The following is a 20872-nucleotide window of genomic DNA, read 5'->3' as shown; positions in this document are numbered from 1 at the left end:
TGGTTCTGTACCTTAAGATTAAACCAACAACTTTTGACAGAAAAAAGATTAAGTATATTAGAAGTATTTTTAGTTTAAAAAAAGTCTACATTTTGTGCTTAAATGCCAGACAATACAAATTACAACACTGACGATGTGATTACTCAAAACTCAAAAGCTCTTTTTGAACTTCTGTTTTAGTTTTTGACCTCTCTGACCCTTTCAGCACACGTCTGTATTGACTGTTCATGTTATCACACCGGCAGAGCAGTAGACTTTAGTGACGTGATATTAGATCAATTATACATTCAGAACTATTTCTCACCTGATAAATTCTGGTTGGCTGTCAATGAAATGAGTTTTTGCTGTAGGGCTTTATCTTAACTTTGACACTGATCTTCTAAATGCAGTGACAGCTAGCTCAAACATTGACCATCAATCAACCCCTCCTATGATTCTTATTGACAACCAATCATAGATACTGTGCAGTAGAATGGCTTCTGAGTTGATGTAGTGAGTGAAGAGTGAAAATATTCATCATTGAAATCTAGTACTTTGTTTTTTTGAACGTTTTTTTTTTTTTTTTTTTACAAATTATTAAATGTCAAAGTAAAGTAAAGTTACAAGCAGATTCAATGATAAAGACACACAGTTGTGTAGGTCAATAAAGCTTGACTTTTTCTTCTTTTGATTTGTTTATTTTGACGGGGACAGTCTATTAGCTGTACCAGTTAGCTATGAGCTAATTTACACATGTAGCGTAGAGAAATGTATGTTTATAATAGCTAGTGGAAAATGGTAATGTGAAGTTATTATTTAGATATATTTTTTAAGTATTATTACCACCAATTAATCTGTAACTGATAGGAAATTGTATTAATTTTGTGTAATTGCATTTTGTATAAATGATGAAAAACTGGAATTGTATTACTATCAATGACTGACTCGTCACTGATGTGCTTCTGTGATGTAGTTGAATTAGTGTGTTGCTTCTTTTAGGATTCCCTTTCCTGTCTACAAATAAGCTCAGGTCTAAGCAAACAAATGTAACTCCAGCTCAGAAGAATCCCCCCCCCCCCCCCCCCCCACACACACACACACACACACACACACACATTCACAGAGGAGAGGAAACACACAGGTGACACAGTAAACTGCTGCTGTGATTACAGATAACAGCTGTGTGACCTTTACAGCTGCAGTCAGAAAGATCGCTTTGGTTTAAACAGCCTGTGAATTCCCACAATAACGCTCCTCTTCCATTCAGTCCAGGGCTTCCGGACAGTCAGGGGGCAATTACTGCTCCATTAGGCTGCTGTTTACCTCGCCTTTGTACAAGGCCTCCTTTGACCAACCTGCAAACATCACTTTTGTTCCTGAGCCGTAAAAAACAAAACATTTAGTCTGCATCTTTGTTTGTCCACTGCTTGTTAGACCACCGAGGCCAGAGAGAAGGAGGGCTGGGGGGGGGGGCGGGGCTGGCTTGGTATTGATGGCGGCCAGTCAGTGCTGGATGTGTCGGTCCACAGACAGGGGGAGGCTTGGAGTCGATTTCCCCGGGGGTCGTCTTTGTCTGGGGATCATTCCTGAGGGAGCTGGCTTCACTCTGCTGGCTCGTGAAGATAAGCACTCTCTCCACATGCTGAGAGACGATGATAAGGGGATTGCTTCACTAAATGAAAAAAAGAAAAAAATAGCCCCACCATTGGAGCTGCTAGAATGAGAGGCGTTATCAGTTTAGCTGGGAAAAGACCCTCGATCCCGCTCCTCCAACCATAAATCACAGTTTGTTTTTCACTACTGAGCATGCTCCATGTGGGGAGGGGGAAACCAAAACAAAAGCAAAATGTGCACACAGTGGCAATCTTAATGCTTTTTATTACTTAGAGGCAGAACATAAACATTTCAGAAACAGTTTTGAACACATTATAATGTATGTTATAATGTACAGTAGTTTGAGCAGATATATTTCAGTGTTTTGTAGCGAACAGTATGTCAACAATTCCAACTTCACCTGTGAAGACATCTAAAACTGTTTTATATTGATATCAATTATCTGTTTATACACTAACATTTTGTTTTGAATGGCAACAAGATGAAGGACATTTGAAAAATAGAGAAGTTATACAAAATAGTTCAGAACTTCCTAAGAGGGAACACAGCTTTAAGATTGAATAAAAAAACACATTTTTTTAAATATCGTTAAAAATAGCAAGATGATAATTCTTATATAAACAACTTATTGGTCAGGAGCTCGTAACAGAACAGCAATTTCATTTAGTTTCCTGCTTTAAAGGTCAAAACACTGCTGGTTAAATATTGAATATTTGTCTAAAATGCAGAAATTATATTTCAGCGCATTAGCAGGTTTTTGCAGCCAAACTTGAAAGTTATTCCACCTGAATAAAAACCTCAGAAGTAAAACACTAACTATTTGAGTAAATAACTTGAATGTTACAAAACTTGGTGAAGAAATGTTTCCCTGGTGTTTACAAACAGAACACAGGGACAAAATATTCATGACTAAAATAATTTGAGCCTCGTCTGTCCATCACTTCTTCCGGGAACCTTCTCGAAGCTTAACCTTCCCTTCTTTAGTGGAGTCATCGCTGAAAAAGAAACACACGTACAGACATATCTGAATCAGGTAATGAAGCTACAAACAGTCTCAAACAGGCCATTCCAAATGAAACACAGTTCAACTTTTGTTTTAGTGAATCTACATGCAAATCAAAGAAATGGGGACTGAAAATTACATTCTACCATTTTGCAAATCTTCAGGGGGAGTTTTTTGGGCTGAATAGTGGGTGTGGGTACCTCTCACGTAATGTGCCATTAAACCATTACATAATTACATTATCACTATAGAAAAGCTTTTAAAATATAATTAGGAAGATCACTAGTGTTTGACAAAGTGAGAATTGCCCACAGGTTTGATAAGTGAATGCAAACGCCTTAAACCTGCATTGACATTGATTTAATAATTATGGCCCCATCTATAGATAGACAATAAAGCAGCGTATGCTTTACTATACAAGGGCTACGATGACTAAGAAGTCACTACAAGGGCGACCAGTCATACAAGGTAGATGTATAGCAATGCATTCAATTTCCACCCTTTTGTTCTGATATAACTTTTGCCAAACTCAAGACTTCTAAACAGCAGTCCAAAAACCACAAAGCTACGCCAATGTGGCTTCATCCACTTATTTTATCCGTGACAAACAGTCAATGCTCTCATGGTAGAAAACCCCAGAGACAACTTTATGTAAATAAATGATTTACCGGTACTTGCGCCGACTAAACCTGCCACCTCGCCGTGCCTCTTCCTCTCTTGTCCTAACCAGCATTTGGAGCCGTAGTTAGCTGAACCTGGCGTTGTCTCTCTACTGTCGGGGAAGCTGCTTAGACCTCGGTCCCACATCGATACCTCTGCAGGAGGGCTCAGACTGTGGCTGCCTGGATCCTGGAAGCCACTGAAGACTGGAGAGTATGTGGTCATGTGACTGGCGGCTGGCTGCTGCAGGACTGGATTGTAGCCTAGCACAGAGTCTGGCTTGAAAGAACCAACAGGCTTTGTTGGGGTCCACTCGTCATTTATTCTTTCTACAACTCTCCCAATTGCTCCAGTTCTGCCTCTCCAACTAGAAAACTCCACCTCCTTCCTGCCTCTGTCTTCCTCTCTCCAAAGTTCTCTGTTCCAGCCCGTCTGGAGGTGAACGTCTGGGCTGCCAAAGGAGGAACTCAGGTTGAGTCTGAAATCTGTGTTTCCATCCTGCACTAATACGTCTGAGTGAGGTTTGAAGAAGCTGCTATCTGCTCCAAACTGGAAGCTGGTGTCACCACAAGGAAGATCTGGATGGGGGTTGGTGGGGGTTTCTGGTAGTGGACCAGAGTTTACGTGCTCTGGGCAAACAGCAGTAGTCCAGGGGCTGTTAAGGTGCCTGGTTTGTTGGTTTGTCTCAGTGGTGACTGTCTGAGACTCTGGGTGTTTTTTGGTTGTTGTATACAGGGAGGTGGTGTCACTAAACAGCTGAAAGCAGAGAGAGGAGAGAGGTTATTAAGTCCTGAGAAGATTCAACTTCCCTTCTTTTAAATCACTTATTCTTCTTATTTATGATCTCTCCTGCAGTAATTAGGTTTATAACAATGATTTGGACCGTCTTAAAGGATGACAGTTTGAGGCTTACATCAGTCAATCCATCAATTATGTTTACCGAAAGAAAAAAAAAAGAGGCAACTTTTGACTAGCTATTGATTGTCTAAGAAATATTTCAAGCCAACATTTACCGACACTAGCATCTCATCTATAAGGATTTCCTGTTTTCTTTGTCACATACGATAGTAAATAAACAATAATAACTCACTGAATTTAAACACATTAGACTCTGAGTTGTGTTGGCTCTACTTCTTAATGTTTTATTACCAGAAAAACCGAACGATAAAATTCTCATTACCCTGAGTAGCAGCCATAACTCTCGGTCAAATCCCATAAAACATTTTTATCATGCCACCTATAGTACACATATATTTGAATGTAGTACACGTATATCTCAAATCACCTTGAGGACTTTATGCGGCACCTCAGGGAGCAGCTCCTGCAGCTGAGACAGAGGGGCCCCCAGGAGCCACTGAAAGGATGGCGCTCTGTTCAGCATTAACTGACTGACCAGAGGGTTGATACTCGGGAACTGACACAAACACTTTTCCTCCTGGAGCAGAAGAACAACAGGACATTAACACGTAAAACTGCACATTAACTCTAATGAAAAAAAAAAAATACTGGATGATAAAAAAACATCTCCAGTATTGTTTTTTTCAAGGCTTTGTTTTTCTTATGCAATTTAATCAAGTTGTAACAAGTAGTTAAAGAAGCAAGTACATGTCAAATATTAGACTAATCTTTGTAACTTCCTGATGATTAATCACCTCTGAGGGGAGCAACGTCAACCAGTCTCTACTCAGGTATTCGACAGGGTCCCTGTCGCTGGACATCAGGCTGTGGAAGCAGATCTTGCTGATCCATTTGGTGACTTCCACCACATTAGACACTATCAGCACCTGAGAAACACAGGAAGAGGCTTACCGGTAATTTAAGAACAACTTTGTGTATTTGAGTATATGTCCTCGGTTATTATTATTTTCCATGCAACAACGTTCAGTTGAAAAACAGAAACAGTTTGATGGAGAGAATGAAATGATGTTTGTGTTTGACCTTCACATCCAGATCCTCTGACTTCATGCCGAACAACACCAGAGATGAATAAACCAACACCAAGTTATTGAAGGCTTCAGTGGAAAATCTGCACGAACAGAAGTACTGACGGTGAGTCTGTGTGCACAAAATACGTACCTATGTTTGAGTTCCACATCTGTGTGCATGTGAGTGTATGTGTTCACTGACCCTCCTCCCCGGCTGTCGGGGCAGTGCAGTATGAGCCAGCAGCAGTTGTATTGCAGGGACAGAGCTGTCAGTCTCATGACTACTTGTTCACTGCCTCGCTCCTGGCACAGTTCATCCTCCTCCTGCACACACGCACACACCCACGCACACACACACACACACACACACACACACACACACACTGAATTAAGTATGAGTCATTGCTGTCAAGATCATCATTTAAAAGGAATGCCTAAGAAGCTCAGTGAGGGAAATAAAAAACAAGGGTACGTTTTACATCATATTGTGTAAATGTTTATTTGTGTGTGTTTGTGTGTTTGTACAGTATGATGATGGATGCAACAGCTGCCTCTGTCACACAGCACCTGAACAATGATGGCGGTGCTTTCATTCACTGTGATCACAGTATACTGATGGGTCCCACCAAGCATCTGCAAGGAGGGGCAGTGGCTCCTTTCCAGCACAGTTATGTTAAACCTTTAAAACAACACACACACACACACACACACACACACACACACACATTACAATTACATCCTATCATCACTGGCAAGTTGTGGTGTAAACATTTTATAAAGATGGACTGATTTACGTCCATAATTTTGTCTCAGGAAATACTGTCTGAAGGGAATTGTAGAAAATGCTCTGGCAGTGTTTGTTAAAGGGCCAATTAATCACCATAGCAACCCAAGCCCAGGTAAAGCGGGGTACACACTACAAGATAATCGAGCCGATTTTGGGCCCGATTCCCCCCTTCCGACCAAAGTCAGCAAAGGCCCCATGTTATGATAATGCGTTAGGAGGATTCACTTCAGTGTCTTTAGCGGTAGGTGTGGTTGGTAGGAGGAGAAGCAGGGTCAGTACTGATGACACACCTGAGGGGGGGTGTGGTGGCTCTGTCTCTGTAATCTTCATTAGCAGCACCTGCGAAGGCGCAATGGGTTTTGAGTCGAAGAGACTGAATCTGAAGTAACGTTTGTTTTTGTTTCAACACTTCTTCTTCAACACTTCTGTTCTTTTTGCACATGAACTAAACTGATATGAAGGAGAGGGCTGGCGGAGGAGATCGAACCCAAGTGACTCCGTAGATCGGGCTGTCCGAGTGAGCTGGTCGCGGCACGCACGAGGATCTTGGAGGTGAGTCACCTACACGCACCCCTCAAACAGACAGGACAGTTGCACACACATTCAGGTAAGGCAGGATACACCTTCACGTTTACGCAACACGTAAGGAGAGGCATTAAGTTACGGGCTCACTGGCCTTAGCGTCAGGGGCGCAAGGATAGCATTTAGCTGTGGGTTTGTGTAGCGGCGTAACACCCCACTATCTGATGTTCCAAAGATTATCTTGCCAGATTCTCCTGTGGTGTGACGTGTGTTTTAATAGTGATTTTAACCTCCCCGATCTGCTCGGAAGACGATCGGGGCCGCCCCGTTTTGAAATTGTAAATATTAAACATGTTCAACATTTACGATCAGAAATCCTGGTGTGTGGGGAGAACACCAAGGACGGCCGAGCACGGACTCTGTGAATTGTCACGTGGAACGGAACAATATTATTTATTTATTTATTCCGGAGCGGTGGAGAGTGTGCTGACTGGAAACATCACCCAGTGGTACGGGAACAACACTGTACGTGACCGAAGAGCCCTGCAGAGGGTGCTGAAGTCAGCAGAGCGTACCATGGGTACAACACTCCCCACCCTCCAGGACATCTTCACAAGGAGGAGCACAGCCAGGGCAAAGAGGATCATGAGTGATCCCCACCACCCAGGTAACGGACTGTTTACGTGGCTACCCTCTGGCAGGCGCCTTCGACACATCAAGGCGAACACAGAAAGACTCAGGAAGAGCTTCTTTCCTCAGGCTGTCCGGACTGTTAACTCCACTCTCCTCAGTTAAAAACATAAACAGAACTGTGACTACATGATGCACACACACCACACATTCCAATCTGCACATGACACTTTACACTGTTTACATTATTCCATATTTTATATTTTGTACATTCAAATAATTATTTTTTTATTTTTTACATTATATTCTATTTTACTGTATATATGTGTATTAGTAATTTGAGTGTTTATTGCATGGCCTTGCGGAACAGTCTTTACATTTCACTGCACATCTGTATGAGCATGTGACAAATAAAATAAAAAAAATCTTGAAATCTTGAATAGCCAATAGGGAAGCAAGCTGACTGAAGCAGGAAGCACAACATACATTACCATGACGAATACAGCAATCGTGAAGCAGAAAGTTAAATGGTTGCCATGAATTCAGGACCAACTTGTTGATTTGTGGCAACAACACGAGTTATATTACGTGTCCTGTAAATCAAACCACAATCCAACTGACTGGAGTTTGACCAAAATGTTTACCGTAATGGATCTACCAGCTAACAGCTAGCCACATTTAGTTTGCCCGTCATGTTTGTTTACTCTTAAATTGCGTCTGACAGCGCGAGATTACACGTTGTGATAGTCGAGACTCTGGTTGTCGGTGAATGAATCGGTTAGTGTATGGTGTTCTGAGTTGATCGTCTCGTTGCACACCACACACTGCGATCTGAACTGTTAATCAGTCAGGATTGTTGTCATGTGTGGGGTCTCTCACTTTATTAAGATTTTAGAAATCGTGTAGTGTGTACCAGGCTTCAGTTGAATAAGTTCCTAATGGTGGCATCAGCCTTGTTAAGTTTGTAAAACTTAAAGAATAAATTAAGTTCAGAGGAAAATTCATAAAAGTATTTTTTTGTTGTGAGTAGTGAGAGACAAAGATTTTGGTGTTATAACCTCAAGGAATGGCTTGGTAAAAACAAAAAACAACACAATTTCAGAGATTATTTAGCTCTTTCATAAGACCTTAATGATAAGGCTGAAATCTGCAGACAACCAACTTTTTAAATTCAGTATCTTCAGTAAAATGCTGACAAATTTCTCTTAAAATTTCCAATAACTCTTGATCTGGCATTCACATAAACTATTTGTTATTATTGATCATGAGCTCCCCTCCCAGTGTTTGGTCTCAATTAAAAATCATGATGCAAGTTTATGGTTGTCATCTTGGTAATATCATCCACCATGTTTTTGTCTAAAGCTAGCAATACAAACGCAGGTATTTTATTATTCCTAAACTGAATATCATTAAATTACACTGCATGTATAAACGTACCCTGACTCAAGAGTCTGCAGCAGAAGCGGACAGTTGAGAAGCCCCTCAGTCACAAACAACATGTAAGGCACTTTGTCCACCAGGCACCACGAGGCCTCCTCAGACTCTGTTGTGTGAAACAGACAGTGTGTAGTTAAAAAAAACTCTCCCACAACATGGAGCTATAGACTGACTTTAAATCATTTTATTGGCAGCTGACCAGTGTGGGAGATTATAGTGTTGAATGTGAGGTGATTGACCCCCCTCTCTCTGCACACTGTGGCCCACGGTGACTGGCCTGGATGATCGTACTCCACCACCAGACAGAAACACTTCCAGGGGAAATCAGGGCCCACATGCTGCTCATTCACCAACACACACACACTGTCGCGCACGCTGGTGGGACAGGACGGGCATGTAAAAACACTTCAACACAGCACAGCAGCTTGAAATATTTCCTTAAGCACAGCATAACAAACATTTACTCCAACATGACAAAACACTTGATCATTTGATTAACTGCTGAAAAATAGCAAAGTACGTGTTTCCTGACTACAGTATGTGCAAAATGTATCCATGAACAACAATGATCCAGTTTTACCTGCTGATAACACTGGCACCATTTAGTTTCTTCTTGTTCTCTTCAGGGTGAACTGCAATTACAGAAGCTCCTGAAACAACAAACATAAACATACTTTACTTTATGATGCGTTCAAAGAACACTGCCACATTTGTTGAGTTTGTGTTCTGAATTCTCGGTCAAATTCACTGTGTTTGTATTTAGTCATAACGGGTGAAAAATATACTGCTATACTCTTTTTGAACCAGCAGAGGGCACTATCTGCTTTTGGTTTTTCTTGTTCAATGTCAGTAACTGAAGAAGAGAGGCGTACATGCATGTAAATGTAAACATGGGCAGGGGCAAAAGACCTCTCTGGTTTCAAAGCAGGGGGTGGACATTATGGACACGACAGAAACCACGTTCAAATATGGCAAGAGATATGTTGAGAAGTTTGAGACACCAAGAACATATTAGTAACATGATGGGAAGCAGATTTATAACTATACAATGTCAAAATGCAAAAATAAATAAAATATTTTGTATTTTCATTGTCAGAGGATCGAAGTACAATATTCATATTTGTGCTTAAATTGACTTCACTTGCTGTCTTTATATAAATTAGAAAATCATCAAAATTGTGATGAAATGGTATCTTGAATCTGATGTTGTTGATATTGTGATATATTTATGATGTGACTAGAGTGTATTGTTTCCCTTCTGATTTATGAAAATCCTGAAGGAGATCTGAAAGAGTCGCTCACCAGTTGTTTGGCTCAGGCTGTTGATGATTTTGGATCTGTTTTCATCAGAGGAGGTCGATAACATGACAAGGAGCTACAGAAGAAAAAAAAATCAGATAAAACCAGGAACAAAAAATTACACAAATGAACTCTGAAACATTACGGCTGATGGAAGAACTAAACATGAGGTAAAATAAAAAGTAGAAGGGTTTATTTTGGAAATCATGAGGCAATATTAAATCTTAGCTTTTTTTTCTTCAGTTATAACACTTACTTTGTCTGTGGTTTTCTGTCCTTTCATTCTCTGCTGCCATTCAGCCAGCAGCTGCTGCAGCTCCAGCAGTTTCAGGTCTGGCTCCTGATTCTTGTGACTGAGGTAGAGGATGATCTGCAGCCTCTTCACCAACTGCTGCAGTCTCTGCTCGGCACATGCCTCAGCTGCCTGGGTGAGGTAGTCTGTAGTGCAAACAGAGAAGGCCATAAATAACATAAATTACTGTATTTTACTTTGATTCACACACAATCATGTATATGAACACTCATGGATCACAAACATGAAAATCCTCAAAACTTAAGTTTCGTTTCAGTCTGAAAACAAAAATGAATCTATACTATACCGGTAAGTGATGGGCTTTTACAAGGTCTTGGTGAAGCTAAACAGGTTTATTTTCATGAGCTATTTGTATTTTTACGATTTGTTAAATCACTTGTGAATGGAACGTATTTGTGTGGGTTGTGAAGAGATGTATTTTTGTTGTTGCTGTATTTAATGAATGAATTCAAGGTGTAGAAGACTCTAAAGTCAGCCGTACTGACCCAATGCAGTACTCAGGTCACACTTCAGCAGAAGCTCCTTAAACATCACCAGTAAGTGAATCAATGTAGCCTGGTTTAAAAGTACATCCTGATCTGCATCCAAAACAAAACAAAGCAGATGGGTTTAACATGTTTTCATTGTATGTATCAAGATGTTACAAATGTGTTTCAAAAGTACCTCTGATCAGCTCTGTGCTCTGTGCTTGTGTCCTGCAGAGCGCCTTGTTCTGCTGCTTAAGGATGAAGTGTGACTGGTCAGGGGCCAGGCATCTAAAGTCTCGCCCTGCCGGGACGTTGAGCCCCAGCTGTCTGGCTGAGCTCAAACATGGCTGAGCAAAGGCCAGCAGCACAAAGTATGCATGTCGCTGACTGTCTGAAGGAAGATGAGAGAACATGTATTGTAATAAAACCTGAAACACATCATCCATGTTTAATAATTGAAGACAGTGTTTTTTCATATTTTAATATTTGAACAGAATGTGCTATAGTAGTATCTTACCTGTAGGTTGGACTGCTACTACTCCGCTCTCCTGACTTACAGGATGATTCACGTGGTGACCTTTTGACTCCAAAGCTGCGTTCTGTTCTCTGGTAGCGTTCCCTGACACAGCACCGTTCATGGACATCGGCCTTGTGTCTGATCTTTGTATTGGCTGTAGAGGAGGCTGGAGCTCAGGTGGCGTTTGTCTCTCCACTTTTAGTGCTGATAACATGAAGATAAAGGAAGATTAGAAAGTGTAATATGTTAGGTCATATCCTTTTTCTCAATTTATCTTGAAGTGTTTAGTTACTTAATAAAAAAATACTCAATTTAATCAGTATGAGCGCTGAATTAACTTGCTGATTGTTTAGCTCTTTTATTTATGATGATTATGAGAATTATGACGACAAAGCCTGAGCACATTGAATTCACTAATGCATAAATGATAAATTAAGGTTACTATGTATCATTGTCTGCATCAGGTGTCCACATTCCTGTTATGACCACAAGGTGGCAGCAACATTTAAAATCTAAATAAATCCCCAGTAGTAATCATCAGTAATGACGGCAGTAAGACCATATTTCTATTTTAGCTTAATCTGAAAAAAATATTATTTTACACACAAAAAGTAAACATTGTCGACTTAAATGTAAGCCAACCAATAAAATTCATTTCTGTCAGACATTTTACTACCATACAGACTCGTGCAAATGAACACAAATTTGACTAATATTTGATTTTGAGATCAATAAGTTCCCCAACTATAACCTAAGGCAAGGTTATAATTGATCTTTTTAGTGACATGCATGCCGTAAACACCAAGTCATCAAGACAAAAATCTGAAGTAAAGCTGAACAAATTGAGGGAAGATAAAAATCATCTTCAGTCTTTATGATACACAAATAAAAAACTGTGTACCTTGAGCTTTGGCGGAGGTCTGAGCTGCTGATGCAGCAGGAGCTGTCTGCTGTGATCTCAGCGTCATGAAGGTGGACAGGGGGTCCAGCTCCCCTGCTGGAGGAAGTCTCAGAACCTGCGGACTTCTGCCATTGTCTCTTGTGTTCGATCTGGAGGAAGCTGCCTGCTGAGAAGTGGGGGTGCTGTTCTCTGTCTTACGGTCATCTTGACATGTTTTAATGTTCTGAAGAGCAGAAGACAAGGCTGACACTTCTGAAAAAGCCTCATCTTTATCTGTGGTGGTGTTGGTAGCAGCAGGTTTAACGTCCTTCTTGTCTGTGCTGACACGGTGACTCAGGAAGGTGTTCTGAGAAGTATCAGCGACTGCCTCTCTTTGAAGAAGGGTGTCATCTGCTGTAATCTCAGGATGAAAAACTGCTGTTTCACATTTCTCCAGGTGAGGTAACTGAGTTGTGTTTGTGGGATTTATCAGGATGGATCTATTTGTGACTGGAGAGAGAGAGAGAGAGAGAGAGAGAGAGAGAGAGAGAGATGTTAGAAAACTGCTGCAACACTCTAACAATAGAAAATAATGTGAAAAATGTGAACCAGGTCTGAAACAGGTTTAGAGAAAAACATAAAATGTAAAAGAATGTTTTAGGCTGCAATTATTTTCACAGATTATTATAACACTTCTAGCAGTTGATGCCACTGACACAATCACTTTTATCACCCGACAGAACTGAATCAGTTAGCTGCTGACTCACTCTCCACATGTTCGAGTGACAGTTTTTGGAAGTCTTCCATTTCCTTCTCTGGCTTGTTGGAGGGACACTCAGACCTCAGGCTCTCTGTGAACTCATAGTTACTGCACAGATTAACCTGTAAAGTCCCCGGTCCAGTCTCTGACTGCAGTTTGTCATCAATGCTGTCAAAATGTAGAGTTTCTAACGTCATCATTTTTAAGGCGTCAGACAGAGGCCGGAAGTCAACAGCTGGGTCAGTATTCTGGGGCTCTGCAAGAAAATACATCAGATTTGATTGTTAAGGAAAGGCTTTGCAGATTTGAGTTTAGTACAGCTCTCTGAAGGTGGCACCTTCTAACATGAGACACTTTCACTCCAAATTCTAAAATACCTCCAAGCATAGAAGCGGCTTACCTCATTTCATTCATGAATTAACAGGATCCTCAAAAGAAAACCAGTATTAATTGATGATGCAAATGGAAATAAACAGGGATAAACAATGTGTCAGTAAGCACGTTTCATTGGACAGTCCATGATGATTTTTTAGTGTCTACTTCTTAAAGAAACACTCGATTAAGCTGAAGGAGCGACTGCGGTCAAATCATCAGAGTCAGTGCAGCAGAAGCAGAGATTTAGTTTTGTCAAGGTCTAAAACCTCCGTGTGGGACATTTCCTATAAATAAAATCCCATGGAAAATTTATATCAAATTGATTCTGCTGAGATAGAATTTGAAGCTGTGGAGAAATAAACTCAGGAGACAGAGCGACATCTAGTGGTGAGCAGAACTTACAGCACTGACGCTAAAAACACTTGAATAGAACTACCCGAGTTTTTGTATTTGGTCTAAAATACTGTTCTTTAGCAATGAATGCAGTCATTACTGATTCATACGATTGATTTGCTTATAATTATATAAGTTGAATCTTCCTAAGAGAATTAATGTAACTCTTAGAAAAATACTTTGCAGACAGTGCGCGGGGGTTGGGAGCTGGGATTGAATGAAATGCGAGTGTGCTTGCTCTGTAGGCTCCTAATTCTAAAGAATTCTTGGTCATTCAGTTGCTGTTTCCAGTTCTGCTTAAACATCCACAGATTTTTTGTCAATCAGAGTTTAATAGATGATGCATTTATGTAAAGGTTTCTAAATGCATCATATTTATGATCCAGAACTTCAATACTTCTGAATATTAATTAACTTTGAGCTTCTGAATAGAACACTACAGTTTAACGTAGCCGTGCAGATACCTGCTAACAGAAAGCCAACCACGAAGGTTGGATGCCTCTCCGCCCTCCAAAGCGCTGTCTCCATGTCATGCTGAACGGTCGCTGACATCAAAGACCTGAATAACAATCATGAATGTAAGATCAGCTTTTCTATGCGGAGTAACAACGACATTACATCACAAAAGGACTCTTCTCCCCTAAAGCTGTAACAGATAATGATTTATACTTTTCATACACTGAAGAAGAATTTGACATACATTTAATGTGTTGACTCCCATGTAATCATCTTTTGTTCATTTTCACAGAGCTTATTTACTATCTGAACAACTGAATGTTATAATTATCCCTTTTTATTTGGATAACAGCTGCATATACTTGCAGTTTGACCAAATGCTGACCTGTTATCATCACTCACCGTCCACAGAGTGGGGATAGTTCTTGCCACTGAAGTTCACATGTGGATGGACAGATCTTGGTTTGACTGGTCTGGTCTGGAGTCAAGGTAAAAGTCAGGTCCAGCTCCAGGTCAGTAGGAAGCATCAAATGTCCTGAGGGAAGAAGAAGTGCATAAAAAAAATGAAACATGCACATTCTTGTAAAAGTGAGTTATAAAAGCACTTTGATCAACAACAGAGCATAGTTCAGAGTTAATGTGGAAAACAACAAGTACAGTTACTTGTTACAATTTCAGGATCCTTGTTTTTAGCCGGATTAATTTTATTTGAGGGTAAGCTTCTGCCTCACTACCTTTCAGAGGCAAATATGGTAGCTTCTACTTCACTCAACTTTTTTATAGTTACAATTACTTTACAGCTTGCTATTCAAATGACATAAAATATGGTTTAATTGAATAATGACAAGTGACAGTGAGTCCAATGGATACTTCTACTGTTGAAACTTTGATGGACAAAAAATATGGTTCACTTTTTAAAGGGATGCCTAAGACCATCAGAAGTGTAGTCACTCAGGATAATGTGTATACTTAATAATAATGATAATGATACAGAGTATGAAGGAAGTCTGCAGATGTTGCAGATATTCCCTGTCATACGTGGTGACCTAGTCGATGGCCGAGGACATGTACAAAGTATTTGAACTCTATCTTCTCCCAGCCTGTATTACAAACTGCTTATTTTCACAGTGTTTTGGTTGACTTAAACGGCCACATTTACTCCAGCCAAGTATCCTGCTGAGGAAATACAGCAGAGCCTGACAACTTGTGTGCACTCTGGTACATGTAGGCACTGCTGGCAGAGCTCAGACAGCAGAAAAATAAACCTTCTTGGTCAGCGTAGCAGGCACTGAGAATGTTTTTGCTCTCTTAACAACTTTCTACATTGATTGGACCACCATATAAAAAACATTCCCATAACTTACATTATGAATGTAGGGCTTGTAGATGAGTATTTTAGTAGATGGATGTTGCTAATTGAACTTGAATAATTTATCCAAATACAAGCTGGTGGCTGAAAAGATGTTTGTTGACATGTGATAACATTTCAGATTACCCTTGTGTTCGCTCTCCGTTACTTTTACCCGCTAAATCCGGCTCTGTCAGACCTCTGTTTATCTTGAGCTTTCTGCTGGGCTCCTCTGGTATCTCATACTGGGAAGTTTCCACAGATGCTGGGACATCTGAGCGGAAATCCGAAGAATGAGACTCCAGTGTGTCAGTTCACTTTAACTTCAGTGCTTTTTTTTTATTATATCTAAAAGAAACGTGTCCTCACCTTTATTGAGCACCTCCAAGACTGAAGGCTGCTCATCCAGCTGTTCAGGGCCAACATTCATACGACCACAAATACCTAAAAAGTTGTCGCAGTGTTCTTGGTTGAGATACAGAGTGTCCAATACAACTGGCAGCATCAGAGACTATGAAGAAGAAAAAAAGATGTCATGTTAAATTCATATCATACACAAGCATTTGTTATTTATCGGTTTTTAGTTACCTCTTCCTGCGTCATAGATTCTTTCCCAAACTCCTCATGAATGTTTGCACACGCCTCAACGTCGCTGGTGTTCACGTCAGGAGGTTTTTCATAAGGCACACAGTGTCTGAAAGAGTTATAATCCAACTGGGTTTAAACACTGCACAGCACAGCATGAAATAGGGCAAACAAGCCGATAAAAAGTAATGTTCCTTTACTGTAAATAAGCTAAGATATTAGGATGTAACGACCTCTCACACCCTGAACATAAAGACCTGAATATGGCGTCCTCAGAGATGGTCAGTCCCGCTGAGCTCAGCAGAGGGTCGGACACAGGAAGGGTCTTCAGCCGGGACAGTTTGGCTTTCAGTGTGGGTAAATGTCTCTTAAATTCTGGCAGGTAATCGACACCCATGAGCTCTTCCGGCAGGAGAAGATCTTTGATTTAATTAGACATTTTTGTCACAGTCAAAAAAGTCTGCATGAGGGAATGTTAAATTGAAAAAGATCATGTTTCACGACTGACACGTTTTTCAGTTACCTTTTTCATTTCCAGGTTTCATCTGGTCTGTGGTGCACTTGTAAAATGATTCTTGGCATGGATCACTGATCTGGGTCTCTTTCAAAAGACAAACTAACTCGTCCTGGTCTAGATCGGTCAGTGAGTCAGGATTAGAGCTGGGTATCACCTCCACATCTCCTTTCACCTCACTCAGAGTCACATTAAACCTGGAACGTAATAAAACGTCTACTGAAAACTATATTGATTAACTCGATACATGATTCATTGTCAAAGATAAAAAATCTTTCACGGTGAACTTGTTTACAGAACCTTTCTAGTAGATTCACTAGTTGCCTTTTTTCTCTCAGGTCATCCAGCACAGAACCACTGACAAAGAGTTTGCAGGTAGAGATCACCTTTCCTAGAGCAAGTATGAAAAGTAGCTATATCAATTCTTGCACATCATTTCTGTTAGGGTTAAAAAGTTACATTTAAGTAGACCAAGAATTTATGGCATAAAGTGCTGCAACGATCAAGAGGTAATTAGTGAACCAATAGGATAACTAATTGATTATAAATTAGATAATCGTTTAACTTTTTTATTTTTGGGCAGGTAATAGTAGAGTTGACATATGGGATTTTCCTTTACCTGAGCTAGATCAAAAATGCATCATCATCTGCACTTTCACCCTTTACAGTAAAAGGACATCAAATCTAAATGTTTTCTTGAAATGTGAGGGGTTTAATGGCAGACCCCGTGTTTTGCATATATTTTCTATACTGTATATAACCTGGAGTTATTGTGTTTTATAACTTTAGAATGAGCCTCTTACACTAACTCCTATTAAAATAGACTTGAAAACCCACATCCTGTAGTAGCTATACTGTATCATCATTAACCGTCCTGTATACCTCTGACCCACGGTGTCCTATAGGTGACTTCAGGCAGTTTACCACTGTGGGGGTACAGGTCACTGCTATCGGTGAAGTACGGATCTGGTAATGCCAGTAGGTTCCTCATTACTTTATAACTGGTGTTGGTCTGAAATAAAGACGGAAAGGTAAACAAAGCTTATTAGTTTAATGATACAAAAGACAGAAAACTAACAGGCCATAAACTCACCTCGAAAACATAGTCGAGAGCTTTGTATCTGTTGGCAGGAAAACAGCGCTCCGTTTCTGACCTGTTGACATCAAGAAAAATACAAACACAGAAAAGCATATTTTTAGGAAATCATGTATTTACTCATCTTTTCATCACCGCCTACAACCACTGACTCTCATCCTCTTCCCTTGACACTATTTCTATTTTGTATTGTTCTCTTAGTTTTTGCTTTGTTTTTTGTTGTTGTTTCCTGTCAAAGCGTCTTTGAGTATTTAGAAAAGCGCTATATAAATCAAATTTATTATCATTATTATTATTATTACTGAGTCTTGTTTTGTTTTTTAAATATAATTTTGTGATTAATGTAGTAGTGTGTATGATCATTTAATATATTATATTATTATTACTGATGCATTAATGCTTAAAGGTGGAGCTAATAAATACTTTATAGCCTGAGGGTGAGCTTATCATTTAAGCCTTATATCAACAGATAAACATATATATTTAATATTATATTGATTGTATTTTGTAGTGTAGTAGTGGTAATCGTTAGTTAAAATGTCAAACAAATGTAATGTTAGTGAATTAGGATAAAAACATAGATTATCCTGCTAATAGTAACTTGTGCTTAAAGAAGTACAAAACAGCAGATAATAAATACTCATTTAAAGTATAAGTAACTCTACCTCAAAACAGTACCTAAGTAGTTACTTTACAGTTTGTTGTCACACAAAATGATTTTTATAGCTATTTAACGAAAAGTTATCTTGTTAAATCAAAGTTAACTAAACTACATCACATGTTAGCTAGCAGAGTTTAGAGTTGAACAGTTAGCTAACTTCTTTTCTGAGATTTAAACTTCAGCTTCAAATTAACTAATTAAACTTTCATAGTTAGACTCATGGTTAGCATCAAACTTACATCATGAAAATGATTAATAATGTGTTTTGAAAGGCGAAGTGAAGATCAGGAAATGATACAGACTGTGGTCCAGGTCAACGGGGTCAAACGTCGTCTCTCTCCCTCTCTCTCCCTCTCTCTCTCTCTCTCTCTCTCTCTCCCTGTCTCTCTCTCTCTCTCTCTCTTTCTCTCCCTCTCTCTCTCTCTCTCTCTCTCTCTCTCTCTCTCTCTCTCTAACCCTGACGCATGCGCTTCAGGAAGTTTTAATGGTTTTTTTCCCAATTGTTGTATTATTTATTTTATTGTGTTGTTGTTATAATTTTTTATGAATATGTTTTATTATTATTTTATGCAGAGCACCTCGGCTTAAATTGGGAAAACAAAACAAACGTAATTTAAGTAGCACTACTACCGTATTCATTTGAAGTAAAATCCAATTATCAGCTTAAAACTTCCAAAAAAAATTCATTTTTGGTATTTATTAAAAAAAAAAACATCCAATAACTGTGATTATACGTCAAAACTATAGGCAGCAAGGGACACTGCTCTTTTATTTGTAAGAATATGCTACACATATTACAGAGATCTACAATAAGCATTGCTTAAGATTTGTCTAAAATATAGTTTTCATTGTTATCAATTAAACAAAGGACATACAGGGAGAAACTGAACTCACGGAACAAGTTCTTAATGCACTTTACGCTTTTCCCCACAGGGGGGCGATCTTTATTACAATTACACATTATAGGCTACAAAGCTGAAACCATAGACTGTAAATATTAAGGCTGAAACAGGATTCAGCGGTGAAAAGGTATTTTGACCCTTCAATAAAATAAAGTACAACAATTAAACTGTAAAAGTACTCGATTTCAAAATCTTGCATAACTAGAAATATGTACGACATTATCTTCAGAATGTGGTCTTCTGAAAATAGGCTACAGTAGGTTATGTTGAGTAAACTGTTCTTTTATTTTCCTGTAAAGAGATGATCTCAAGACAGAAGAGTTTTGCTGTCCTGTTTCTGATAAAGGAGATGCAGATAGTCACAACTGATCACTCTTCATCTTTAACACATTCCTGCTTGTCTCCTCAGTGTGCTTGTAAATCTTGAATATGACCTCATGGGACATCTTAAGTTAACAGACTAATAAAGGTCAGTGTATATTTGAGTTTTACAAGTTTCTCATTGAGGTGATAAAATGAGTTATATCACTGTTGATGTAGTTTAAGGCTAGACATAATCAGTCACCTTTCACTCTAGGAATGTGTTTTTTTAACTCGGTCAAAGTGAAACTTTTCACGCTGGAGTGACAACTTGTAAAATATTCACACTGACAGAAAACTGCAGGACCTGAGTGCAAGCTGAAAGCGCCCCCTCAATGTACAGTATATGTGTGTGTGGTGATTCACAGGTGCACTTAGCAAGCATATAGAAACCCTAAAAGATAATACACATAATGTTACACTTACATTATTTTTGCCATGTTCTTTTTTCCAGATTTACATGCTCTTCTATATTGAGCATATCTTTTTTAAATTGATCATTTTTTACTTAATGCTTTAAAAAAACTGTTATTGAAACTTTAATGACAATAACACTGGATTGAAAAAACAAACATAGAGGGCTACCATGTGTTCTTTTATACAACCTCACCTACAAACTCACCTGTGTGAAACTTCTCACTCACAAAATCTCTGAATCTTTAAACTAAGTCCTTTGTCACAGATGATCTAATTGCATAGGTCATGGGTTTAAAGCAGAGAGTTCACTAGAATAAAAGTTTTCTTTCCAAAAACCACAAGTGGAGAACACAAAGTTGACACAATTTTTAATCTCCGTTTGACTGCGGGCTCATTGTTTCCATATTGCTCCGACATCTGCCTTCACCATCGTGACCCGAATCCCAACACAGCAGCTTTTATTTACAGTAGTTTAGGATTTGGACCTTTTTGTGTTCTTAAACGTTTCTCTTTCTCTCACATGAAATGCATTTATATTCCAACATTACTTTAATGCCTTTGCTCTCTATGTACATGTGCACACAGACAGACGCTGAAACTCAAACCTAAAGAACACAAAAGCCTGTCACCCGATCCTTCAGCATTTCGGTTGTGTAATTTCTGCCCTCTTGGCGCTCTCTCTTCCTCTCTGTTCCCTCTTCTGTTAATTCCTCCAGTATCAGTCAAAGTTTCTGTTTGGGCTAAAACCTTTTTTATAAACGACATGCACACATATTTTTTATACACTGTTTTTTATTGACACTGTACATCTGCTTTGGTTGATTTGATTACTTCTTCAACAAACTGACATTGAATTACTTGTATTACTATTTAACAAGGAAACTATCCTGCAATAATGCCCCATTTTCTAAAAACAATTGTCCCCTAACTGCAAAAAATTTTTTACCTAACATCTTTTTCATAATTATTGAA

General features: G+C 39.2%; 1 protein-coding gene across 1 annotated transcript; it reads right to left on the bottom strand.

Moving 5' to 3' along the window:
- Nucleotides 1-1840: 1840 nt before the first annotated feature.
- LOC132974785 (protein shortage in chiasmata 1 ortholog) lies at nt 1841-19923 on the bottom strand. Its single transcript, XM_061039059.1, has 28 exons — nt 19910-19923; nt 17558-17618; nt 17347-17476; nt 16765-16855; nt 16474-16661; nt 16208-16370; nt 15954-16059; nt 15735-15876; nt 15541-15630; nt 14420-14552; nt 14026-14120; nt 12801-13049; nt 12055-12543; nt 11154-11357; nt 10833-11027; nt 10655-10747; nt 10113-10294; nt 9860-9932; nt 9138-9207; nt 8757-8932; nt 8558-8663; nt 5749-5860; nt 5384-5505; nt 5195-5282; nt 4883-5040; nt 4542-4707; nt 3271-4012; nt 1841-2588 (listed from the first exon to the last, which is right to left on the bottom strand). The coding sequence occupies exons 1-28, from the start codon at nt 19921-19923 to the stop codon at nt 2503-2505; spliced, it is 4524 nt and encodes a 1507-aa protein (XP_060895042.1). The 3' UTR covers nt 1841-2502.
- Between the last annotated feature and the right edge of the window lie 949 nt (nt 19924-20872).

The sequence above is a fragment of the Labrus mixtus genome, chromosome 5, assembly GCF_963584025.1.
Source record: "Labrus mixtus chromosome 5, fLabMix1.1, whole genome shotgun sequence".
In the NCBI taxonomy this organism is placed as follows: domain Eukaryota; kingdom Metazoa; phylum Chordata; class Actinopteri; order Labriformes; family Labridae; genus Labrus; species Labrus mixtus.
The sequence above is the reverse complement of the archived record's forward strand: the minus strand, read 5'-3'. Positions and strand labels throughout refer to the sequence as shown.

Excerpts from the sequence above, each read along its gene's own strand:
- LOC132974785 (XM_061039059.1), bottom strand. Across the intron at positions 11,028-11,153 it reads AGTAGCAGTCCAACCTACAG|ACAGTCAGCGACATGCATAC; the intron begins GTAAGATACTAC and ends ATCTTCCTTCAG. Across the intron at positions 9,933-10,112 it reads GACAGAAAACCACAGACAAA|CTCCTTGTCATGTTATCGAC; the intron begins GTAAGTGTTATA and ends TTTCTTCTGTAG.